This window comes from Somniosus microcephalus, chromosome 5 (genome assembly GCF_052327205.1).
Source record: "Somniosus microcephalus isolate GS21.2 chromosome 5, FLI_Smic_1.0, whole genome shotgun sequence".
In the NCBI taxonomy this organism is placed as follows: domain Eukaryota; kingdom Metazoa; phylum Chordata; class Chondrichthyes; order Squaliformes; family Somniosidae; genus Somniosus; species Somniosus microcephalus.
Window position 1 is genome coordinate 8,455,098 of NC_140991.1, and position 26,506 is coordinate 8,481,603.

At 53.3% G+C, this 26,506-nt stretch overlaps 1 protein-coding gene across 1 annotated transcript in view; it reads left to right on the plus strand.

Moving 5' to 3' along the window:
- LOC147116855 (kinesin-like protein KIFC3) overlaps positions 1-26,506 on the plus strand; it is a 77,388-nt gene that overhangs the window by 29,739 nt on the left and 21,143 nt on the right. Inside the window, exon 7 of the mRNA XM_085987178.1 lies at positions 14,455-14,585. Coding sequence (XP_085843304.1) covers positions 14,455-14,585 — 131 coding nt within the window. The remainder of the gene's footprint in view (positions 1-14,454; positions 14,586-26,506) is intronic.

Below are 26,506 nucleotides of genomic sequence, written 5' to 3' on the forward strand. Positions count from 1 at the left end.
GAGTTGTTCACGCCTCAGGGTAGGGCTGCACAGGGGGTGACCATCAGGCGGAGCAACAGAGGCAGGCAGGAAGTGCAGGGAACCCCTGCGGACATCCCCCTTTCAAACAAGTATACCAAGTTGGATACTGTTGAGGGGGATGACTCACCAGGGGAAGGCAGCAGCCAGCTTCCTGGCACCAGGGACGCTTCTGCTGCTCAGAAAGGGAGGAAAAAGAGTGGGAGAGCAATAGTGGTAGGGGATTCTATCGTAAGGGGAACAGATAGGCGTTTCTGTGGCCGCAAACGTGACTCCAGGATGGTTTGTTGCCTCCCTGGGGCCAGGGTCAGGGATGTCACTGAGCGGCTACAGGGCATTCTTAAGGGGGAGGGTGAGCAGGCAGAGGTCGTGGTCCACATTGGGACCAACGACATAGGAAGGAAGGGGGATGAGGTCCTGCATCAAGAATTTAGGGAGCTAGGTAACAGATTAAAGAGCAGGACCTCGAAGGTTGTAATCTCTGGATTACTCCCAGTGCCACGTGCTAGTAAGTATAGGAATGGGAGGATAGAGCAGATGAATGTGTGGCTAAAGAGTTGGTGTAGGGGGGAGGGTTTTACTTTCCTGGATCACTGGGCCTGCTTCTGGGAAAGGTGGGACTTGTACAAGTCGGACGGGTTGCACCTGAACCAGAGCGGGACAAATATCCTTGCGGGGAGGTTTGCTAGCACTGTTGGGGGGGGTTTAAACTAACTTGGCAGGGGGATGGGATACAGAGGGGAGCTGAAATAGGGGGTGATGTGCTGCCAATTATAGAGAAAAAAACAAGTCAGCTTGGTAGACAGGGCAAATATATAAGGGCAAGGCTGGATGGCATCTATTTTAATGCAAGGAGTCTTGCAAATAAGGTGGATGAACTGAAGGTGTTGATAAACACATGGGAGTATGATATTGTTGCTATCACGGAGACATGGTTGAGGGAGGGGCAAGACTGGCAGCTCAATATTCCGGGGTACAGAATCTTCAGGCGAGACAGAGGGGGAGGTATAAGAGGAGGGGGTGTCGCAATATTAATTAAGGAGTCAATTACTGCAGTAAGGAGGGATGATATATTAGCAGGTTCCTCTAATGAGGCCATATGGGTGGAGCTTAAAAACAAAAAGGGGGCAAGCACTTTGCTGGGAGTGTACTATAGGCCTCCAAACAGTCAGGGGGAGATAGAGGAACAGATATGTAGGCAAATCTCAGAGAAATGTGCAAATAATAGGGTAATAATAATGGGGGATTTCAACTTCCCCAATATTAACTGGGATAGTCAGAGTGTGAAAGGCTCAGAGGGTGTAGAATTCTTAAAGTGCATCCAGGAGAGCTTTTTGAGCCAGCATGTAGAAAGTCCTACAAGAGAGGGGGCGGTACTGGACCTAATTCTAGGGAATGTGGCCGGCCAAGTGGAAAAAGTGCTAGTAGGTGAGCACTTTGGTGATAGTGACCATAACATGGTAAGATTTAAGGTGGTCATGGAAAAGGACAGGGATGGGCCGGAAATAAAGGTTCTAAATTGGGGGAAGGCCGGTTTTAATAGGATAAGGCAGGATCTGGCCAAAATGGACTGGGATCAGCTACTTGTAGGAAAATCCGCATCGGAGCAATGGGAGGCTTTCAGAAGGGAGATTGAGATCATACAATGGCAACATGTTCCCGTAAAGGTCAAGAGTGGTTCCAAAAACCACAGGGAACCTTGGATGTCAGGGGATATACGAGAATGGATTAGGAAAAAAAGGAGGGCTTTTGGTAGATACAAAAGGCTAAAGACGGAGGAAGCCCTAGAGGAGTAGGGGGGAAGAGAGAGAGCGAGTGGGGGGGAAGAGAGAGCGAGTGGGGGGAAGAGAGAGAGCGAGTGGGGGGAAGAGAGAGAGCGAGTGGAGGGGGAAGAGAGAGAGCGAGTGGGGGGGAAGAGAGAGAGAGCGAGTGGGGGGGGAAGAGAGAGAGCGAGTGGGGGGGGAAGAGAGAGAGCGAGTGGGGGGGGAAGAGAGAGAGCGAGTGGGGGGGAAGAGAGAGAGCGAGTGGGGGGGAAGAGAGAGAGCGAGTGGGGGGGAAGAGAGAGAGCGAGTGGGGGGGAAGAGAGAGAGCGAGTGGGGGGGAAGAGAGGGAGCGAGATTGGGAGTGTGAGAGAGAGCGAGATTGGGAGTGTGAGAGAGAGAGAGATTGGGAATGTGAGAGAGAGAGAGAGAGATTGGGAGTGTGAGAGAGAGAGAGATTGGGAGTGTGAGAGAGAGAGAGATTGGGAATGTGAGAGAGAGAGAGAGATTGGGAGTGTGAGAGAGAGAGAGATTGGGAGTGAGAGAGAGAGAGATTGGGAGTGTGAGAGACAGATTGGAAGTGTGAGAGAGAGAGATTGGGAGTGTGAGAGAGAGAGATTGGGAGTGTGAGAGAGAGAGATTGGGAGTGTGAGAGAGAGAGACTGGGAGTGTGAGAGAGAGACTGGGAGTGTGTGAGAGAGAGACAGGGAGTGTGAGAGAGAGAGATTGGGAGTGTGAGAGAGAGATTGGGAGTGAGAGAGAGAGAGAGATTGGGAGTGTGAGAGAGAGAGAGACTGAGAGTGTGAGAGAGAGAGAGAGATTGGGAGTGTGAGAGAGAGAGACTGGGAGTGAGAGAGAGAGAGATTAGGAGTGTGAGAGAGAGAGGCTGGGAGTGTGAGAGAGAGAGAGATTGGGAGTGTGAGAGAGAGAGAGAGAGATTGGGAGTGTGAGAGAGAGAGAGATTGGTAGCGTGAGAGATTGGGAGCGTGAGAGAGAGAGAGATTGGGAGTGAGAGAGAGAGAGAGAGATTGGGAGTGTGAGAGAGAGAGAGACTGGGAGTGTGAGAGAGAGAGAGACTGGGAGTGTGAGAGAGAGAGATTGGGAGCGTGAGAGAGAGAGATTGGGAGCGAGAGAGAGAGAGTTTGGGAGTGTGAGAGAGAGAGAGACTGGGAGTATGAGAGAGAGAGAGACTGGGAGTGTGAGAGAGAGAGATTGGGAGCGTGAGAGAGAGAGATTGGGAGCGAGTGAGAGAGAGATTGGGAGTGTGAGAGAAAGAGAGAGATTGGGAGTGTGAGAGAGAGATAGGGAGTGTGAGAGAGAGAGATTGGGAGTGTGAGAGAGAGAGAGATTGGGAGTGTGAGAGAGAGAGATTGGGAGTGTGAGAGAGAGAGATTGGGAGTGTGAGAGAGAGAGATTGGGAGTGTGAGAGAGAGAGAGAGATAGGGAGTGTGAGAGAGAGAGATTGGGAGTGTGAGAGAGAGAGAGATTGGGAGTGTGAGAGAGAGAGATTGGGAGTGTGAGAGAGAGAGAGACTGGGAGTGTGAGAGAGAGAGAGACTGGGAGCGTGAGAGAGAGAGATTGGGAGCGTGAGAGAGATTGGGAGCGTGAGAGAGAGATTGGGAGTGAGAGAGAGTTTGGGAGTGTGAGAGAGAGAGATTGGGAGTGTGAGAGAGAGACTGGGAGCGTGAGAGAGATTGGGAGCGTGAGAGAGAGAGATTGGGAGTGTGAGAGAGAGACTGGGAGTGTGAGAGAGAGAGATTGGGAGCGTGAGAGAGATTGGGAGTGTGAGAGAGAGAGATTGGGAGTGTGAGAGAGAGAGAGATTGGGAGTGTGAGAGAGAGAGATTGGGAGTGTGAGAGAGAGAGAGACTGGGAGTGTATTGTATTGTGAGAGAGAGAGAGACTGGGAGTGTGAGAGAGAGAGATTGGGAGCGTGAGAGAGAGAGATTGGGAGCGTGAGAGAGAGAGATTGGGAGTGAGAGAGAGAGTGTTTGGGAGTGTGAGAGAGAGATTGGGAGTGTGAGAGAGAGAGATTGGGAGTGTGAGAGAAAGAGAGAGATTGGGAGTGTGAGAGATAGGGAGTGTGAGAGAGAGAGATTGGGAGTGTGAGAGAAAGAGAGAGATTGGGAGTGTGAGAGAGAGATAGGGGACCTAAATGCAAGGACAGGATGTGAACCTGACTTCATAGACCCACAGGGCAACAACCATGTGTTTGGCCAGACCCCTCTATATGTCACACCAGCCATCGCAAACCGAAACAACCTCGATTGTGAAATAAATAAAAGCGGTAGGGAGGTAGTGCAACTCTGCCGAGCCTTAGGCCTGTACATAGTTAACGGTAGGTTCAGAGGGGACTCCTTAGGGAGACTCACATATTCCTCAACTCTTGGGTCTAGTGTGGTGGATTATACAATCACTGACCTGGACCCCTGCGATATCAACGCATTCACTGTCAGGCAGCAATCCCCCCTCTCAGACCATAACCAAATAAATGTGTACCTTAAACTTTCTGCCCAAACTACAGACACAAAAAAGGAACCCAGTAAGCTACATAAAATAAACCAGACATACAGATGGGCCCCAGACAGTGGAGATAAATTCATCACAGCACTAAATTCACCTGATCTCACAAGTAAAATTTCAAAATTTAAAGAAAATCTATATGAGATCACCAGAGATGGGGTAAACATGGCCATAGAGGATATAAATATGATCTTTCATGAGGCAGCTGTAAAAGCCGACCTCGTGAAACAGAAGAGGAAGAGTCACAAAAGACAAAATAAAAATAAGAAATGGTTTGACCACGAATGCAAAAATGCCAGAAAAGACCTGAGAAAAATATCAAACCAAAAGCATCGCCAACCAAACAATCCGGACCTACGTACTAGATACAATGAAACCCTCAAAAGATATAAACACACCATTAGGAACAAAACACAAAACTATACCCACAAAATACTAGAAGAAATTGAAAACTCCACCAACCCAAAACAATTCTGGGAAATGTGGAATAACCTGAGTACAACACAATTGCAAGCATTACCAATCCAAGATGGCGACATCTGGAGAACACATTTTGAAAACCTCTACAAAGACATCCCAATAAACGAAACAAACCCAAGTCAACATCAGGTCACAGAAAAACTCCACACATTAGAAGCAACAATCAAAGACAACCAAAACCCTCTAGACTCCCCAATCACATGGAAAGAAATGGCCACAAAAACAAAATCTCTCCACCTAAAGAAAGCCTGTGGCCCAGACAACATCAAAAATGAAATGCTCAAGTTCAGCAATATGGAGATGCAGGGTGCGGTACTCAAATTATTCAACATCATATTACGTTCAGGCTGTTTTCCCGATATCTGGTGCCAAGGACTAATCTCCCCCATATATAAAAGCGGAAACAAATCAGACCCAAATAACTACCGCGGCATCTGTGTCAACAGTTGTCTAGGGAAGTTATTCTGCAGTATTCTAAATAGTAGATTACTTGATTTTCTTAACAAACATAATATCCTCAGAAAAAACCAAATAGGCTTTCTTCCAAAACACCGCACCGCCGACCATATCTATACCCTTCACACCCTCATTGAAAAACATATACACCAAACAAAAAATGGGAAAATATTCGCCTGTTTCATCGACTTCAAGAAAGCCTTTGACTCTATATGGCACGAAGGGCTCTATTATAAACTTCTTCAATGTGGAATAGGGGGCAAAGTCTATGACCTTATTAAATCAATGTATCTGAAAAACAAATGCGGGGTCAAAATTGGAGACAAACGCACCGATTTCTTCACCCAGAGAAGAGGCGTCCGGCAGGGCTGCAATTTGAGCCCGACCCTGTTCAACATATACATAAATGAATTAGCAGACATGCTGGAGCAAAGCGAGTCACCAGGTCTCCGTCTCCTGGATGGAGAAGTGAAATCCCTGTTCTATGCGGACGACCTGGTTCTGCTGTCTCCCACAGAACAGGGATTACAGCAACAACTAGACCTACTCGACAAATACTGCCAAAATTGGGCTCTAACAGTAAATCTAAAGAAAACCAACATCATGATTTTTCAAAAAAGGCCCAGATGTCAGGAAAACAAATACCAGTTTACCCTCAGTGATATCACTATAGGACACACTATGAGCTACACCTACCTTGGTCTAACTATTACAGCATCAGGGAGCTTCAGCATAGCAGTGAATGCACTAAAAGAAAAAGCCCGAAGAGCCCTATATGCAATAAAAAGAAAATTCTACAACATCCAAATCCCAATCAAAATCTGGCTCAAAATATTTGACAGCATAATCCTGCCCATTGCACTGTACGGTAGTGAAGTATGGGGCCCGCTAAATCACCAAAGCTACACTAAATGGGAAAAACATACAATAGAAGCCCTACATGCAGAATTCTGCCGAAGCATCCTTCGCACCCAAAGAAAAACGCCAACAAATGCATGCAGAGCCGAACTAGGCAGATACCCACTGATAATAAACATCCAAAAACGAGCACTAAACTTCCTAAATCACCTCAAATCTAGCTCCCCAGACACCCTTCATTTCAAAGCCTTTCAGACCCAAGAGCTAAACCCAGAAAAGAGTCCCCTGAGTCAGCTGCTACGGAAACTAAGTACTCAGCCGGACCCTGACCAGCCCCAGACCAACACAGCCGTCCAAACACCAATCCGAGTGAACCAAATCATTAAAAAATGCAAAGAAACCTACCTGGAACATTGGAACAAAATAACCGAAAGCCAAAGCAGATTAGAATGTTACCGGGCCCTAAAAAGAGAATATAAACTGGCAGACTACCTCACGACCATCAGAGACACAAAACAGAGACAGACCCTCACCAGGTACAGACTAAGCGACCACCAACTGGAAATTGAAAAAGGCAGATACAAGAAATCCTGGCAGCCTAGAAAGAATAGAATATGCGATCAATGTCTGGCTGGCGAGGTTGAAACAGAAATGCATTTCCTCCTAAAATGCGAAAAATTCAACACATCAAGAAACATATTATTCAACAAGCTAAGCCAAACAACCCCAGATTTCAAGGAATTGGATGATCTGTCAAAATTGAGATTAGTCCTAGGAGAAGGAGACAGACCATACCTTGGGGCCAAATATGTAACAACATGTCACAACCTGAGGACTGTTTAAAATTAAGACTGTTTAAAATTAATATTGAACGTACCAAATGAAGTACAAAGACTGTTTAAAATTAATATTGTTTAAAAGTAATATTGTATGTACCCAACAATTGTCAAATCGATTGACACCTACAGAATGTTGGAAAACTGTACCTTTTTGCTATGTAAGCTTTGGCAATATGGTTCTCTGTAAACTTTCATGCCAATAAAGCATTTTAATTGGAATTGGAATTGGAATTGGATAGGGAGTGTGAGAGAGAGAGATTGGGAGTGTGAGAGAGAGAGAGAGAGATAGGGAGTGTGAGAGAGAGATTGGGAGGGGAGGAGGGGAGAGTGGAGGGGGGAGGGAAGGGGGAGAGTCCCTGAGCCCCGCCCCCCCAATCACCCGAGCCCCGCCCCCTCGATCTCCCGAGCCCCCCCCCCCGATCTCCCGAGCCCCGCCCCCCCCCGATATCCCGAGCCCCGCCCCCCCTTCTCAGGAGCACGGCCCCCCCCCCCCTCCCGCTCTCCCGAGCCCTGCCCCCCCGGAGCCCCGCCCCCCCGAGCCCCGCCCCCCGATCTCCGGAGCCCCGCCCCCCCTGAGGGTGGCCCCCCCCGATCTCCCGCGCCTCGCCCCCCCGATCTGTAGTCCGGACCCGCGATCTCACGATGTCCCGCCCCGCGATCTCCCGATGTCCCGCCCCCCGATGTCCCGAGCCCCGCCCCCCGCCCTCCCGAGCAGCGGCGTCCCACTCTCCGGAGCCCCGCCCTCCCGCTCTCCGGAGCCCCGCCCTCCAGATCGCCGATTGCGGCTGAGAGCCCCGCCCTCCCGCACTCCGAGCCCCGGCCGAGCCGGCGTGAAGTTTGCCGGTTGCCGCGGCAACCCTTCCCGCTCACCAAGGCCGAGATCCCGCCCCCCGATGTCCCGAGCCCCGCCCCCCGCCCTCCCGAGCAGCGGCGTCCCACTCTCCGGAGCCCCGCCCTCCAGATCGCCGATTGCGGCTGAGAGACCCGCCCCCTGCCCGAGCCGAGCACGGAACAGAGAGACTGCCGCGTCTCAGCTGCTCCCGCTGCGCGCGCACCCTGACCCTCGTGGCTGACGCCGATTGAGTTCGGGGACAGCCGTTTAAAAAAAAGCCAGAGCGGGCTCTCGCGGGCGGGCGGCGCATGCGCGGTTAGTGCCAGCGGCGCGAGGCGGCCCGCGGGGAGTAGGCAGGGAAACCCCGCGGGCTGGCGGCCGTTAGAGCGGCTCACTTCGGGCCCCGACACCGTCAAACCTGAGAGGGGGAAGTAGAGAGAGACAGAGAGGGAAGTGGAGAAGGAGAGAGAGGGAAGAGGAGAAGGAGAGAGAGAGAGGGAAGAGAGTGGGAGAGAAATTTTTGGAGCTTCAAGCCTGCCTGCAGCGAGCCTGGAGACCAGCACCGAGTCCCCCCTGCGCGAGGGTGAGGAGGAGGAGGGGGTTGCTAAACACAATATAAAACTGAAATAAATTGTTCATTAATTCCCTAACACATCATTAAAATGTTTACCTTAGTTCCCTAACACACAGAAAGTGTGGGGGAAAAAATTGTGAAAAATCAAGATGGCGGCCACTCACCTCGGTTCAGAAGGATAAGGCCCGCCCACACATGCACCGATTGGTCGACCGGTCAGGTCACCGAAGCGTAGGATTGGTCAATCGTCGAGTCACTCGACACTCAACTGTCGGACGGCACGCGCCAGGAACCCGCCGTCCGATTGGCGGACCTCGACGTCACACGGTCGCTAATGAGATGCTAATGAGCGGAACGCTGAACGTTTTTCGGATACCGCGGGCGGGATTTTTGTGCGGCCGAAACGTAAATACACCTATGACCGGTCCGGAATCGCAAGCTTTCTTTTGAGGCGACGCGCGCGTCGGTACGCTCTGTAACTTTCAAACGTATAGAACACAGACAGACGGGACAGACATCGGGACAGACAGACAGAAGAGCCGCTTTATATATATAGATAGATTAAGGGTAAGAGGATAACTAGGGAAAAAATAGGGCCCATTAGGGACAAAAGTGGCAATCTGTGTGTGGAGCCGGAAGATGTAGGAGGGGTTCTAAATGAATTTTTTGCATCTGTTTTCACTATGGAGAAGGACGATGTAGACATAGAAATAGGGCGGGGGGACTGTGATATGCTCGAACATATTAACATCGAGAGGGAGGAGGTATTGGCGGTTTTAGCTGGCCTAAAAATGGATAAATCCCCAGGCCCGGATGAAATGTATCCCAGGCTGCTGTGTGAGGCAAAGGAAGAGATTGCGGGGGCTCTAACACATATATTCAGGACCTCTCTGGCCACAGGGGATGCGCCAGAGGACTGGAGAACCACTAATGTAGTACCATTATTCAAGAAGGGTAGTAGGGAAAAACCGGGGAACTACAGGCCAGTGAGCCTAACATCAGTGGTAGGAAAATTATTGGAAAAAATTCTGAGGGACAAAATTTGTCTCCACTTGGAGAGGCAAGGATTAATCAGGGATAGTCAACATGGCTTTGTCAAGGGAAGATCATGTCTGACTAATTTGATTGAATTTTTTGAGGGGGTGACTAGGTGTGTGGATGAGGGTAACGCAGTGGATGTGGTATACATGGATTTCAGTAAGGCCTTCGATAAAGTCCCGCACAGGAGACTGGTCAAGAAGGTAAGAGCCCATGGAATCCAGGGTGCCTTGGCACATTGGATACAAAACTGGCTTAGTGGCAGAAGGCAGAGGGTGATGGTCGAAGGTTGTTTTTGTGACTGGAAGCCTGTGGCCAGTGGGGTACCACAGGGATCGGTGCTGGGTCCCTTGCTGTTTGTGGTCTACATTAATGACTTGGATATGAATGTAAAAGGTATGATCAGTAAGTTCGCGGATGATACAAAAATTGGTGGGGTGGTAAATAGCGAGGAGGGTAGCCTCAGTCTGCAGGACGATATAGATGGGTTGGTCAGATGGGCGGAACAGTGGCAAATGGAATTTAACCCGGAAAAGTGCGAGGTGATGCACTTTGGGGGGACTAACAAGGCAAGGGAATACACAATGAATGGAAAGACCCTAGGCAAGACGGAGGGTCAGAGGGATCTGGGTGTGCAAGTACACAGATCCCTGAAGGCGGCGGAACAGGTGGATAAAGTGGTAAAAAAGGCATATGGGATACTTGCCTTCATTAGCCGAGGCATAGAATATAAGAGCAAGGAGGTTATGATGGAGCTGTATAAAACACTGGTTAGGCCACAGCTGGAATACTGTGTGCAGTTCTGGTCGCCACACTACAGGAAGGATGTGATCGCGTTAGAGAGGGTGCAGAAGAGGTTCACCAGGATGTTACCAGGGCTGGAGCGCTTCAGCTATGAAGAGAGACTGGGCAGATTGGGTTTGTTTTCCTTGGAGCAGAGGAGGCTGAGGGGGGACATGATTGAGGTGTACAAAATTATGAGGGGCATAGATAGGATGGATGCTGAGGAGCTTTTTCCCTTAGTAGAGGGGTCAATAACTAGGGGGCATAGATTCAAGGTAAAGGGCGGGAGGTTTAGAGGGGATTTGAGAAAGAACTTTTTCACCCAGAGGGTGGTTGGAGTCTGGAACTCACTGCCTGAAAGGGTTGTGGAGGCAGAAACCCTCACAACATTTAAGAAGCATTTGGATGAGCACTTGAAATGCCATAGCATACAAGGCTACGGACCAAATGCTGGAATATGGGATTAGATTAGACAGGGCTTGATGGCCGGCGCGGACACGATGGGCCGAAGGGCCTCTATCCGTGCTGTATTACTCTATGACTCTATGAGATCCGTTTCTCAAGAAGGAGTGCTGCGAAATGGCAGCCTTTTATAGTGCAGGAGGAGTGCCCTTTAATTTGCGCCCCCCGCGCCCCGCATCGGCTGAGCACCGTTCCACTCTAACAGTCGCTAGGGGCGCCAGGCGCACAATGGGGCGTCGCGACTGAATTTCCGGTTCGGGGCGCACAAAGGGCGTTGCACGAGGAAATAACGTCATGATCTGCGCGCGCAGCTGAGCGCACGCAAAGACTTTGCGCCGCCGCTAAATCTCTAGTGAAGTTGGGGTGAGGCGCAGATCACGCTGCGCCCGACATCTACTCCTCCTAAGGCGCTAACGGCTGGCGCAACCAACTGAATTTCTAGGCCATAGACAGGTTAAGTGAGTGGGTGAAAATTTGGCAGATGGAGTATAGTGTGGGAAAATGTGAGGATATCCACTTTGGTGGGAAGAATAAAAAAACAAAATATTATTTAAATGGAGAGACTGCAGAATGCTGTGGTACAGAGGGATCTGGGGGTCCTCGTACATGAAACACAAAAAGTTAGCATGCAGGTACAGCAAGTAATTAGGAAGGTTAATGGAATGTTGGCCTTTATTGCAAGGGGGATGGAGTATAAAAGTAGGGAAGTTTTGCTACAACTGTACAGGGCGCTGGTGAAACCGCACCTGGAGCACTGCGTACAGTTTTGGTCTCCTTATTTAAGGAAGGATATACTTGCATTGGAGGCAGTTCAGAGAAGGTTCACTCGGTTGATTCCTGGGATGAAGGGTTGACGTATGAGGAAAGGTTGAGCAAGTTGGGCCTAAACTCATTGGAGTTTAGAAGAATGAGAGGGGATCTTATTGAAACATATAAGATTCTGAGGGGGATTGACAGGGCGGATGCAGAGAGGATGTTTCCCCTCATGGGGGAATCTAGAACTAGGGGGCATAGTTTCAGAATAAGGGGTCGCCCATTTAAGACGGAGATGAGGAGGAATTTCTTCTCTCAGAGGGTCGTGAATCTTTGGAATTCTCTACCCCAGAGAGCTGTGGAGGCGGAGTCAGTGAATATATTCAAGGCGGAGATTGACAGACATTTGAACTACGGGGGAGTCGAGGGGTCTGGGGAGAGAGAGCGGGAAAGTGGTGTGGAGGGCAAGATTGGATCAGCCATGATCTTATTGAATGGCGGAGCAGGCTCGAGGGGAGAGGGGGGAGGTTCCGGGGAGTGGGAGGGGCCGGGGAGAGGGAGGGTCCGGGGTGGGAGGGTCCGGGGAGAGTGAGGGTCCGGGGAGAGCGGGGGTCCGGGGTGAGGGAGGGTCTGGGGGGAGGGGGTGTCTGGGGAGAGGGAGGGTCCGGGGAGAGGGAGGGTCCGGGGAGAGGGAGGGTCCGAGGTGGGAGGGTCCGGGGTGGGAGGGTCCGGGGAGGGAGAGGGTCCAGGGAGAGGGAGGGAGAGGGTCCGGGGAGAGGGAGGGAGAGGGTCCGGGGAGAGGGAGGGAGGGTCTGGGGAGAGGGAGGGTCCGGGGAGAGGGAGGGAGGGTCCGGGGAGAGGGGGGGTCCGGAGAGAGGGAGGGAGGGTCCGGGGTGGGGGTGGGGGGAGGGTCCGGGGAGAGGGGGGTGGGTCCGGGGTATGGGGGGTCCGGGGAGAGGGGGGGAGGGTCCGGAGGGAGGGAGGGTCCGGGGTGGGGGTGGGGGAGGGTCCGGGGAGAGGGGGGGTGGGTCCGGGGTATGGGGGGTCCGGGGAGAGGGGGGGAGGGTCCGGGGAGTGGGAGGGTCCGGGGTGAGGGGCCGGGGTGGGAGGGTCCGGGGAGAGGGAGGGTCCGGGGTGGGAGGGTCCGGGGAGAGGGAGGGTCCGGGGTGGGAGGGTCTGGGGAGTGGGAGGGTCCGTGGGAGGGTCCGGGGAGAGGGAGGGTCCGGGGAGAGGGAGGGTCTGGGGAGAGGGAGGGAGGGTCCGGGGAGAGGGGGGGTCCGGAGGGAGGGAGGGTCCGGGGTGGGGGTGGGGGAGGGTTCGGGGAGAGGAGGGGTGGGTCCGGGGTATGGGGGGTCCGGGGAGAGGGGGGGAGGGTCCGGGGAGTGGGAGGGTCCGGGGAGAGGGAGGGTCCGGGGAGAGGGAGGGTCCGGGGTGGGAGGGTCCGGGGAGAGGGAGGGTCCGGGGTGGGAGGGTCGGGGGAGTGGGAGGGACCGGGGTGGGAGGGTCCAGGGAGAGGGAGGGTCCGGGGAGAGGGAGGGTCTGGGGAGTGGGAGGGTCCGGGGTGGGATAGTCCGGGGAGTGGGAGGGTCCGGGGAGTGGGAGGGTCCGGGGTGGGATAGTCCGGGGAGAGGGAGGGTCCGGGGAGAGGGAGGGTCCGGGGAGTGGGAGGGTCCGGGGTGGGAGGGTCCGGGGTGGGAGGGTCCGGGGAGAGAGAGGGTCCGGGGTGAGAGGGTCCGGGGAGAGGGAGGGTCTGGGGAGAGGGCGGGTCCGGGGAGAGAGAGGGTCCGGGGGTGAGAGGGTCCGGGGAGGGAGGGTCCGGGGAAGGAGGGTCCGGGTAGAGGGAGGGACGGGGTGGGAGGGTCTGGGGAGGGAGGGTCCGGGGAGTGGGAGGGACGGGGTGGGAGGTCCGGGGTGGGAGTGTCCGGGGAGGGAGGGTCCGGGGAGTGGGAGGGTCCGGGGCGGCAGGGTCCGGGGTGGGAGGGTCCGGGGTGGGAGGGTCCGGGGAGTGGGAGGGTCCGGGGAGGCAGGGTCCGGGGTGGGAGGGTCCGGTGAGTGGGAGGGTCCGGGGAGGCAGGGTCCGGGGTGGGAGGGTCCGGGGTGGGAGGGTCCGGGGAGTGGGAGGGTCCGGGGTGGGAGGGTCCGGGGTGGGAGGGTCCGGGGAGTGGGAGGGTCCAGGGAGGCAGGGTCCGGGGAGTGGGAGGGTCCGGGGAGTGGGAGGGTCCGGGGAGGCAGGGTCCGGGGAGTGGGAGGGTCCGGGGTGGGAGGGTCCGGGGTGGGAGGGTCCGGGGAGGGAGGGTCCGGGGAGTGGGAGGGTCCGGGGAGTGGGAGTGTCCGGGGAGTGGGAGGGTCCGGGGAGGGAGGGTATGGGGTGGGAGGGTCCGGGGAGGCAGGGTCCGGGGAGGCAGGGTCCGGGGTGGGAGGGTCCGGGGAGGGAGGGTACGGGGTGGGAGGGTCCGGGATGGGAGGGTCCGGGGAGGGAGGGTCCGGGGAGTGGGAGGGTCCGGGGAGGCAGGGTCCGGGGTGGGAGGGTCCGGGGTGGGAGGGTCCGGGGAGGGAGGGTCCGGGGAGTGGGAGGGTCCGGGGAGCGGGAGGGTCCGGGGAGCGGGAAGGTCCGGGGAGCGGGAGGGTCCGTGGTGTGGGAGGGTCCGTGGAGTGGGAAGGTCCGTGGAGTGGGAGGGTCCGTGGAGTGGGAGGGTCCGTGGAGTGGGAGGGTCCGGGGAGTGGGAGGGTCCGTGGAGTGGGAGGGTCCGTGGAGTGGGAGGGTCCGGGGAGTGGGCGGGTCCGGGGAGTGGGAGGGTCCGGGGTGGGAGGGTCAGTTGTTCCTGGACTGAGATGACCAGCCTGGCAGATTCTCGGGGTACTGGTCAAGTTTGCCTCAGGACCAGACACACATCTCCCATCTGGGCCCATTGCCCAGGTCAGGCTCCACTGATGTGCACAGTTACAGGGTACAAATCTCCGGGCTTGTGGTCCCTGGACTGGGTGGGGTGGGTGCGAGTGGGGCGGGCGGGGGGGGGACAATGAATGACGGGGAGCAGGGAGCAGGGCTGTCGCTGATATTGCCAGTTCTCCATTTCAGGGGGAATCAGAAGCTCCCGGGATAAACCAACGTGCTCTGCAGGCTCTCTTCAAGGAGATCGAGGAGCGGAGCGACTCCTGGACGTACACCGTCTCCCTCAGCATGGTGGAGATCTACAATGAGCTGTTGAGGTACACTGCGCATCTTGGAACAGTGGCAAGGGGAGGGGAACTCTCCTCGGAGGGGCGGTACTGAGGGAGCGCTGCACTGTCGGAGGGGCAGTACTGAGGGAGTGCCGCACTGTCGGAGGGGCAGTGCTGAGGGAGCGCTGCACTGTCGGAGGGTCAGTACTGAGGCAGTGCCGCACTGTCGGAGGGGCAGTACTGAGGGAGCGCCGCACTGTCGGAGGGGCAGTACTGAGGGAGTGCCGCACTGTCGGAGGGGCAGTACTGAGGGAGCGCCGCACTGTCGGAGGGTCAGTACTGAGGGAGCGCTGCACTGTCGGAGGGTCAGTACTGAGGGAGCGCTGCATTGTCGGAGGGGCAGTACTGAGGGAGCGCTGCACTGTCGGAGGGGCAGTACTGAGGGAGCGCCGCACTGTCGGAGGAGCAGTGCTGAGGGAGCGCCGCACTGTCGGAGGGGCAGTACTGAGGGAGTGCCGCACTGTCGGAGGGGCAGTACTGAGGGAGCGCCGCACTGTCGGAGGGGCAGTACTGAGGGAGCGCTGCACTGTCGGAGGGGCAGTACTGAGGGAGCGCCGCACTGTCGGAGGAGCAGTACTGAGGGAGCGCTGCACTGTCGGAGGGTCAGTACTGAGGGAGCGCCGCACTGTCGGAGGGTCAGTATTGAGGGAGCGCCGCACTGTCGGAGGGTCAGTACTGAGGGAATGCCGCACTGTCGGAGGGTCAGTACTGAGGGAGCGCCGCACTGTCGGAGGGGCAGTACTGAGGGAGTGCTGCACTATCGGAGGGGCAGTACTGAGGGAGCGCTGCACTGTCGGAGGGGCAGTACTGAGGGAGCGCTGCACTGTCGGAGGGGCAGTACTGAGGGAGCGCTGCACTGTCGGAGGGGTAGTACTGAGGGAGCGCCCCACTGTCAGAGGGGTAGTACTGAGGGAGCGCTGCACTGTCGGAGGGGCAGTACTGAGGGAGTGCTGCACTGTCGGAGGGGCAGTACTGAGGGAGCGCTGCACTGTCGGAGAGGCAGTACTGAGGGAGCGCTGCACTGTCGGAGGGGCAGTACTGAGGGAGTGCTGCACTGTCGGAGGGTCGGTACTGAGGGAGTGCCGCACTGTCGGAGGGTCAGTACTGAGGGAGCGCTGCACTGTCGGAGGGTCGGTACTGAGGGAGCGCCGCACTGTCGGAGGGGCAGTACTGAGGGAGCGCCGCACTGTCGGAGGGGCAGTACTGAGGGAGCGCTGCACTGTCGGAGGGACAGTACTGAGGGAGCGCTGCACTGTCGGAGGGGCAGTACTGAGGGAGAGCTGCACTGTCGGAGGGGTAGTACTGAGGGAGCGCCGCACTGTCGGAGGGGCAGTACTGAGGGAGCGCTGCACTGTCGGAGGGGCAGTACTGAGGGAGCGCTGCACTGTCGGAGGGGCAGTACTGAGGGAGCGCTGCACTGTCGGAGGGGCAGTACTGAGGGAGTGCTGCACTGTCGGAGGGGCAGTACTGAGGGAGCGCTGCAGTCATATAATCATAGAATCTTACAGCTCAGAAGGGAGGCTATTATGCCTGAGCCAGCTCTTTGAAAGAGCAATCCAATTCGTTCTATTCCCCGTCCCTGCCTCCTCATCTCAGTTTTAAATGGCCGACCCCTTATCCTGAGACTATGCCCCCCTAGTTCTAGACTCTCCAGCCAGGGGAAACAACCTCTCAGCATCTACCCTGTCAATCCCCCTCAGAATCTTGTATGTTTCAATGAGATCACCACTCATTCTTCTAAACTCCAGAGAGTATCGGCCCAATCTACACAACCTCTCATCATAGGACAGCCCTCTCATCCCAGGAACCAATCTAGTGAAACTTCGTTTCACCGCCTCCAAGGCAAGTATATGCTTCCTTAGATAAGGAGACCAGAACTGTGCCCAGTACTCCAGGTGTGGTCTCACCAAGGCCCTGTACAATTGGAGCAAGACTTCCTTACTCTTATACTCCAATCCTCTTGCAATAAAGGCCAACGTGCCATTTGCCTTCCTTATTGCTTGTTGTACCTGCATGCTAACTTTCTGTGTTTCTTGCACGAGGATATTCAAATCTCTCTGAACACCAACATTTGAAAGTTTCTCATCATTTAAAAAAATATTCTGTTTCTCTATTCTTCCGACCAAAGTGAATAACCTCACATTTCCCCACATTATACTCCATCTGCCACCTTACTGCCCACTCACTCAGTCTATCTCCACCTTACTGCCCACTCACTCAGTCTACCTCCACCTTACTGCCCACTCACTCAGTCTACCTCCACCTCACTGCCCACTCACTCAGTCTACCTCCACCTTACTGCCCACTCACTCAGTCTACCTCCACCTTACTGCCCACTCACTCAGTCTATCTCCACCTTACTGCCCACTCACTCAGTCTATCTCCACCTTACTGCCCACTCACTCAGTCTATCTCCACCTTACTGCCCACTCACTCAGTCTATCTCCACCTTACTGCCCACTCACTCAGTCTACCTCCACCGTACTGCCCACTCACTCAGTCTATCTCCACCTTACTGCCCACTCACTCAGTCTATCTCCACCGTACTGCCCACTCACTCAGTCTATCTCCACCTTACTGCCCACTCACTCAGTCTATCTCCACCGTACTGCCCACTCACTCAGTCTATCTCCACCGTACTGCCCACTCACTCAGTCTATCTCCACCTCACTGCCCACTCACTCAGTCTATCTCCACCTTACTGCCCACTCACTCAGTCTATCTCCACCTCACTGCCCACTCACTCAGTCTATCTCCACCTTACTGCCCACTCACTCAGTCTATCTCCACCTTACTGCCCACTCACTCAGTCTACCTCCACCGTACTGCCCACTCACTCAGTCTATCTCCACCTTACTGCCCACTCACTCAGTCTATCTCCACCGTACTGCCCACTCACTCAGTCTATCTCCACCTTACTGCCCACTCACTCAGTCTATCTCCACCGTACTGCCCACTCACTCAGTCTATCTCCACCGTACTGCCCACTCACTCAGTCTATCTCCACCTTACTGCCCACTCACTCAGTCTATCTCCACCTTACTGCCCACTCACTCAGTCTATCTCCACCTTACTGCCCACTCACTCAGTCTATCTCCACCGTACTGCCCACTCACTCAGTCTATCTCCACCGTACTGCCCACTCACTCAGTCTATCTCCACCGTACTGCCCACTCACTCAGTCTATCTCCACCTTACTGCCCACTCACTCAGTCTATCTCCACCGTACTGCCCACTCACTCAGTCTATCTCCACCGTACTGCCCACTCACTCAGTCTATCTCCACCTTACTGCCCACTCACTCAGTCTATCTCCACCGTACTGCCCACTCACTCAGTCTATCTCCACCGTACTGCCCACTCACTCAGTCTATCTCCACCTTACTGCCCACTCACTCAGTCTATCTCCACCGTACTGCCCACTCACTCAGTCTATCTCCACCGTACTGCCCACTCACTCAGTCTATCTCCACCTTACTGCCCACTCACTCAGTCTATCTCCACCGTACTGCCCACTCACTCAGTCTATCTCCACCTTACTGCCCACTCACTCAGTCTATCTCCACCGTACTGCCCACTCACTCAGTCTATCTCCACCTTACTGCCCACTCACTCAGTCTATCTCCACCGTACTGCCCACTCACTCAGTCTATCTCCACCGTACTGCCCACTCACTCAGTCTATCTCCACCTCACTGCCCACTCACTCAGTCTATCTCCACCGTACTGCCCACTCACTCAGTCTATCTCCACCGTACTGCCCACTCACTCAGTCTATCTCCACCTTACTGCCCACTCCTCAGTCTATCTCCACCGTACTGCCCACTCACTCAGTCTATCTCCACCTTACTGCCCACTCACTCAGTCTACCTCCACCTTACTGCCCACTCACTCAGTCTATCTCCACCTTACTGCCCACTCACTCAGTCTACCTCCACCTTACTGCCCACTCACTCAGTCTATCTCCACCGTACTGCCCACTCACTCAGTCTACCTCCACCTTACTGCCCACTCACTCAGTCTACCTCCACCTCACTGCCCACTCACTCAGTCTATCTCCACCTTACTGCCCACTCACTCAGTCTACCTCCACCTTACTGCCCACTCACTCAGTCTATCTCCACCGTACTGCCCACTCACTCAGTCTACCTCCACCTTACTGCCCACTCACTCAGTCTATCTATATCCCTTTGCAGACTCTCTGGGGGAGAAATCCGGTATCGCCCCGTTTGGGGCGCAAAGTTTAGCGCCCGGCACTAATTATCGCCTGCAACTGCAAACTTGGCTTCTATCGCCCTGGAGGTGATTGGAGCACTAAATCAGGTGCTACACACCTCGCTTAAGGCGCTAACGCCGAGGAGCGAGGCGCTACCTCAGAGCGCTGGCGAAGCTCATGTGATGTCAGTCAGCAATGGAACACAGACACACTGGCGCCAGCCAGTTCTTAAAGGGGAGGGTCGATCTTACTCTCCAGCCACACCCTGCTCATTACAGCCTTGAATCTCAGCCTGGAGAGACCCGTACATCAAATCTGCTGGAAAGAACAATGGAGAGGCCCAGGGAAAGAGCTCAGAGTGCAGCCGCCACAGTCTCTTCTAAATCGATGCAAGGAAGATCAAATCAAATCAAAATGAACCTGCAAAGTGCTGCTCAGAACCCAAAACTCCTCAACACAGGGTTGAATCTCTCCAGAAGTCTCTCTCTCTCTCTCTCAGAATGCGTGGTGCAAAAATGTCACCGACAAAAAAGGCAGGAAGCGGTCGCCTTTAAATAGCGCTCCCCCAGTCCCTTCCTGACTGCAAAACGCTCCCCTCAACCAGTCGTTGCTAGCGGCAGGCGGAAAGGCAGGGGGCCCCACTAAATATCCAGTCCGGGGCGCTAACGGGGCGATGCACACTCGACTGACATCACGATCTGCCGGCGCAAACATCGACGCGCCCGGGTGCTAGTTGTTTTGCGCCCCATTAGTGCCCTCTTAGGGCGTTAACGGGAGGCGCTAATCAACCGAATTTTTCCCCTTTTGTGTTCTCCTCAAGCTTACTGCCCCACCTAGCTTTATATCGTCAGCAAACTTGGATATATTACACTCGGTCCCTTCATCTAGGTCAGTAATATAGAATGTAAATAGCTGAGGCCCCAACACTGATCCTTGTGGCACCCCACTAGTTACAGCCTGCCAACCTGAAAAAGACCCGTTTATCCCTACTCTCTGTTTCCTGTCCGTTAACCAATCCTCTATCCATGCTGCTCTATTACCCCCAACCCCGTGAGCCCTAATCTTGTGTAATAACCTTTTATGTGGCACCTTTTCGAATGCCTTTTGGAAATCCAAATATACTACATCCACTGGTAAACCTTTATCTACCCTGCTAGTTACATCCTCAAAAATCTCTAATAAATTTGTCAAACACGATTTCCCTTTCATAAAACCATGTTGAATCTGCCTGATCATGTTTTGATTTTCTAAGTGCCCTGATACCACGTCTCGAATGATCGATTCTGTCATTTTTCCTCCAACTGATGTCAGGCTAACTGGCCTGTAGTTCCCCGTTTTCTCTCTCCCTCCTTTCTTGGCTACCTTCCAATCTGCTGGGACCATTCTAGAATCTAGGGAATTTTGGAAGGTGACAACCAATGCATCCACTCTCTCTGCAGCCACCTCTTTTAGAACCCTAGGATGTCGGCCGTCAGGTCCAGGGGATTTGTCGGCTTTTAGTCCCATTGGTTTCTCTAATACGTTTTCTCTACTTATATTAATTACATTAAGTTCCTCACCCTCATTAGACCCAAGTTCCTCACCCTCATTAGTTCCCAACCATTTTTGGTTTGCTTTTTGTGTCTTCTTCTGTGAAGACATACAAAATATTTGTTTAACATTTCTGCCATTTCCTTATTCCCCATAATAATTTCTCCTGTCTCAGCCTCTAAGGGACCAACGTTTACTTTTGCTACTCTCTTCCTTTTTACATACTTGTAGAAGCTCTTACAATCTGCTTTTATATTTCTTGCTAGTTTTCTCTCATTCTATTTTTTCCCTTTTTACCAATTTTTTGGTCATCCTTTGCTGGTTTCTGAAACTCTCCCAATCCTCAGGCTTACTATTATTCTTCACAACATTATAAGCTTCTTCTTTCAATCTAATGTTATCCTTAACTTCTTTAGTTAGCCACGGTTGGATCACTTTTCCCGTGGAGTTCTTGTTTCTCAATGCAATGTATTTTTGTTGAGAATTATGAAATGTTTCTTTAAATGCCAGCCACTGCTTATCTACCGCCATACCTTTTAATCTATATTTCCAATCTACCTTAACCAATTCACCCCTCATACCCATGTAATTGGCTTTATTTAAGTTTAAGACTCTAGTTTCAGACTTGAGCAAGTCACTCTCAAACTTAACTTGAAATTCTATCATATTATGATCACTCTGCCCCAGAGGATCCTTTACTGTGAGATTGCTCATTAACCCTGTCTCATTACACAATACAAGATCTAAAATAGCCTGTTCCCTGGTTGGTTCCATGACGTATTGTTCTAGGAAACTGTCCCGAATGCATTCCATGAACTCGTCCTCCAGAATACCTTTGCCAATTTGATTTGTTCAGTCTATATGAAGATTAAAGTCCCCGAAGATTATTGGATTACCTTTGTTGCAAGCTCCTACTATTTTTTCATTAATATTCTGTCCAATGGTATAGCTACTGTTAGGGGGCCTATAAACTACTCCTACCAGTGTTTTCTGCCCCTTGTTATTGCTTATCTACACCCATACTGATTCTACTTCCTGATCTTCCGAGCCGAGATCCTTTCTCTCTACAATCCTTATGTCATCCTTTATTATCAGGGTTAACTACCCCCCCACCGCCCCCCACACTGCCACCCCCGCTCCTTTTCCATTCTGCCTGTCTTTTCAAAATGTCACGTAGTCTAAAACATTTAGGCCGCAAAATTCGTCTCCTTTGTCCCTGCTGTTAGCACCTCCGGGGGGGGGGGCGCTAATGGGGCGCAAGGGGCTTATTGCCCGGGCAGGGGCAGCGCCCCCCGAGAAATTCGGCAGGTCGCTACTGAGCCACTAGCTGATAGCGCCACGCCCCCTGCCGGTAGTGTCCAGTGCCACTGCGCCATCGGCGATGACGTCATTGCCGTGCACCACGACCCCTTAGCGCCCCACTGCGACCCCTTACCGCCCTGCGGCAGAAATTCAGCTGTGCCCTGCGAGGCTGCCGCAGCGATGTCAGCGCTAGCCACGCAGGTCACGAGCCGGGGTGGTACTAGTTGTGGCCTAACCAGCACTTTATAAAGGTTCAGTATAACGTCCCTACTTTTGTACTCAATACCTCTATTTATGAAGCCCAAGATCCCATATGCTTTGTTAACCACTCTCTCAATATGTCCTGCCACCTTCAGGGACCTATGCACATTAACTCCCAGGTCCCTCTGTCCCTCACACTCTTTAAAACTGTATCATTAAATGTATATTGCCTCTCCCTGTTCCTTCTGCCAAAATGCATCACCTCACACTTCTCTGTATTAAATTCCATCTGTCACCTGTCTGCCCATTCTGCTAGCCTTTCGATGTCCTGTTGCAGTCGATTGGTATCATCCTCACTGTTTGTCACACCCCCAAGTTTGGTGTCATCGGCAAATTTAGAAATTCTACTCTGTCTTCCAATAGCCAGATCATTTAGAAATATTTAAAAAAGCAGTGGCCCCATCACTGACCCTTGGGGAACACCACAGTCTACCATCCTCCAGTTTGAAAAACAGCCATTTACCACAACTCACTGTTTTCTGTCCTTAAGCCGATTCCTTATCCAAGCTGCCACTGACCCACCTATTCCATGAGCCTCAATTTTGTTAACCAGCCTTCTATGTGGTACTTTGTCAAACGCCTTCTGAAAATACATGTAGACAACATCCATTGCATTCCCTTCATCAATCCTCCCTGTTACTTCATCAAAAAATTCAATTAGATTAGTCAAACACAATCTGCCTTTTACAAATCCGTGTCGGCTCTCCTTAATTAATTTAAACCTCTACAAGTGCCCGTTAATTTTTTCCTTGATTATTGTTTCTAAAACTTTACCCACCACTGAGGTTAAACTGACCGGCCTGTAGTTACAGGAAACTCTCGATTTACCGGCACCGAAATAACCGGAAATCTCTGTTAACCGGCAAAATTCAGGAGTAGGTTCAGGTAAGTTTTACTTCATGTTAGTGGCCGTTCCTGGATCTGTGGCCGTGTAACCAGGGTTCCTGCACCTGTTGCTAAGCAACAGGGAAGCCTGGATTTGTTGCTGTGTACGGTGCTCTCGTACCTTTTAACTATACCTCTCTGTAATCCGGACTTTTTGATAAACCGGCACCACGTCGGTGCCGGATAAAAAAGAGTTTCCTGTACTAGGATTGTCCTTATACCCTTTCTGGAACAATGGTATCACATTTGCCACTTTCCAATCCTCAGGCACCTCCCCCGCATCTAGGGAAGACTGGAAAATTATGGCAAGCCCTTCCGCACATCACTTCAAAAACTACTTCATTTGGTTTGAAGGGGTTTGGGACGTCCTGAGTCTGTGAAAGGCGGGGTGGAAATGCAAGTCTTTCTGTTCTACCTGTTGCGCCTCAGTGACATCACTGCCTAGCACGGGATCCTGCTCCCATATGTCCACCAATCGAGTCCTTCGCTGCCTCTCCAACACCAAGTCCCGGGTGACCCAGGCCTTTCTGCAGAGCACCGTCACCAAGACTGAGGGAAGAGTTTCCCGGGGGGGACCTCGTGCGCTGATTAAATCTCTCCCCGGCTGTTCACTCAAATGTTGCCTGACAGCCCGCACATTCGGGTTCCTGTTTGACCACAAGCTGAGCTTCCACCCCATTGTCTGGGCCATTGCCAAGAGCACATAGTTCAATCCCCGACCTCCAGTTTCACCACCAGTATAACTCTCATCCACACCTTGGTCACCTCTAGGCCTATTTTTCCCAGAATCATCCCCAGCCTCCTCAGAATCACCTTGCAGAAGCCCCAACATTTGATCCATTAATCAGGAGAACCTGTTCCCACCGGCAGGAGTGTCGGTAACCAGAGGACACAGATTTAAGGTGATTGGAAAAGAGCCAGAGGGGAGAGGAGGAAACATTTTTTTACACGCCGAGTTCCTGTGATCTGGAATGCGCTGCCTGAAAGGGCGGTGGAAGCAGATTCAATCATAACTTTCAAAAGGAAATTGGATAAATACATGAAGGGGAAAAATTTGCAGGGCTAGTGGGGGAAAGAGCAGGGGAGGGGAATTAATTGGAGAGCTCTTTCACAGAGCTGGCACAGGCATGATGGGCCGAATGGCTGTATGTTTCTGGGATTCTGTAACTCCAGCCCGTGTCGGGCCCTCAGCACTTCCAATTAAACCCTCAGTTTGTCAACATCAAAATCTTCATCCTCAACTTTGAGGACTCCTACACTCGACCCTTGAAATCATCACCTATCCTGCACCTTGTTCTACTTCCTCCATCCCCAGATTGCCCCCTCCCCTCACTCTCTATTGTAGATTGCCCCCTCCCCTCACTCTCTATTGTAGACTGCCCCCTCCCCTCACTCTCTGTTGTAGATTGCCCCCTCCCCTCACTCTCTATTGTAGATTGCCCCCTCCCCTCACTCTCTATTGTAGATTGCCCCCTCCCCTCACTCTCTAGTGTAGATTGCCCCCTCCCCTCACTCTCTAGTGTAGATTGCCCCCTCCCCTCACTCTCTAGTGTAGATTGCCCCCCTCCCCTCACTCTCTATTGTAGATTGCCCCCCTCCCCTCACTCTCTAGTGTAGATTGCCCCCTCCCCTCACTCTCTATTGTAGATTGCCCCCCTCCCCTCACTCTCTATTGTAGATTGCCCCCCCTCCCCTCACTCTCTAGTGTAGATTGCCCCCTCCCCTCACTCTCTATTGTAGATTGCCCCCTCCCCTCACTCTCTGTTGTAGATTGCCCCCTCCCCTCACTCTCTAGTGTAGATTGCCCCCTCCCCTCACTCTCTGGTGTAGATTGCCCCCTCCCCTCACTCTCTAGTGTAGATTGCCCCCTCCCCTCACTCTCTATTGTAGATTGCCCCCTCCCCTCACCCTCTATTGTAGATTGCCCCCTCCCCTCACTCTCTATTGTAGTTTGCCCCCCTCCCCTCACTCTCTATTGTAGATTGCCCCCTCCCCTCACTCTCTATTGTAGATTGCCCCCTCCCCTCACTCTCTACTGTAGATTGCCCCCTCCCCTCACTCTCTAGTGTAGATTGCCCCCTCCCCTCACTCTCTATTGTAGATTGCCCATCCCCTCACTCTCTAGTGTAGATTGCCCCCCTCCCCTCACTCTCTATTGTAGATTGCCCCCTCCCCTCACTCTCTAGTGTAGATTGCCCCCCCCCTCACTCTCTATTGTAGATTGCCCCCCTCCCCTCACTCTCTATTGTAGATTGCCCCCTCCCCTCACTCTCTACTGTAGATTGCCCCCCTCCCCTCACTCTCTATTGTAGATTGCCCCCTCCCCTCACTCTCTATTGTAGATTGCCCCCTCCCCTCACTCTCTATTGTAGATTGCCCCCCTCCCCTCACTCTCTATTGTAGATTGCCCCCTCCCCTCACTCCCTAGTGTAGATTGCCCCCTACCCTCACTCTCTATTGTAGATTGACCCCCCTCCCCTCACTCTCTATTGTAGATTGCCCCCCTCCCCTCACTCTCTATTGTAGATTGCCCCCCTCCCCTCACTCTCTGGTGTAGATTGCCCCCTCCCCTCACTCTCTGGTGTAGATTGCCCCCTCCCCTCACTCTCTAGTGTAGATTGCCCCCTCCCCTCACTCTCTAGTGTAGATTGCCCCCCTCCCCTCACTCTCTATTGTAGATTGCCCCCTCCCCTCACCCTCTATTGTAGATTGCCCCCTCCCCTCACTCTCTAGTGTAGATTGCCCCCTCCCCTCACCCTCTATTGTAGATTGCCCCCTCCCCTCACTCTCTAGTGTAGATTGCCCCCTCCCCTCACTCTCTATTGTAGTTTGCCCCCCTCCCCTCACTCTCTATTGTAGATTGCCCCCTCCCCTCACTCTCTATTGTAGATTGCCCCCTCCCCTCACTCTCTACTGTAGATTGCCCCCTCCCCTCACTCTCTGGTGTAGATTGCCCCCTCCCCTCACTCTCTAGTGTAGATTGCCCCCCTCCCCTCACTCTCTATTGTAGTTTGCCCCCTCCCCTCACTCTCTAGTGTAGATTGCCCCCTCCCCCTCACTCTCTAGTGTAGATTGCCCCCTCCCCTCACTCTCTGGTGTAGATTGCCCCCTCCCCTCACTCTCTAGTGTAGATTGCCCCCTCCCCTCACTCTCTATTGTAGATTGCCCCCTCCCCTCACTCTCTATTGTAGATTGCCCCCCTCCCCTCACTCTCTATTGTAGATTGCCCCCTCCCCTCACTCTCTATTGTAGATTGCCCCCCTCCCCTCACTCTCTATTGTAGATTGCCCCCCTCCCCTCACTCTCTATTGTAGATTGCCCCCTCCCCTCACTCTCTATTGTAGATTGCCCCCTCCCCTCACTCTCTATTGTAGATTGCCCCCTCCCCTCACTCTCTATTGTAGACTGCCCATCCCCTCACTCTCTAGTGTAGATTGCCCCCTCCCCTCACTCTCTATTGTAGATTGCCCCCTCCCCTCACTCTCTATTGTAGATTGCCCCCCTCCCCTCACTCTCTATTGTAGATTGCCCCCCTCCCCTCACTCTCTATTGTAGATTGCCCCCTCCCCTCACTCTCTATTGTAGATTGCCCCCTCCCCTCACTCTCTATTGTAGATTGCCCCCTCCCCTCACTCTCTAGTGTAGATTGCCCCCTCCCCTCACTCTCTATTGTAGATTGCCCCCTCCCCTCACTCTCTATTGTAGATTGCCCCCTCC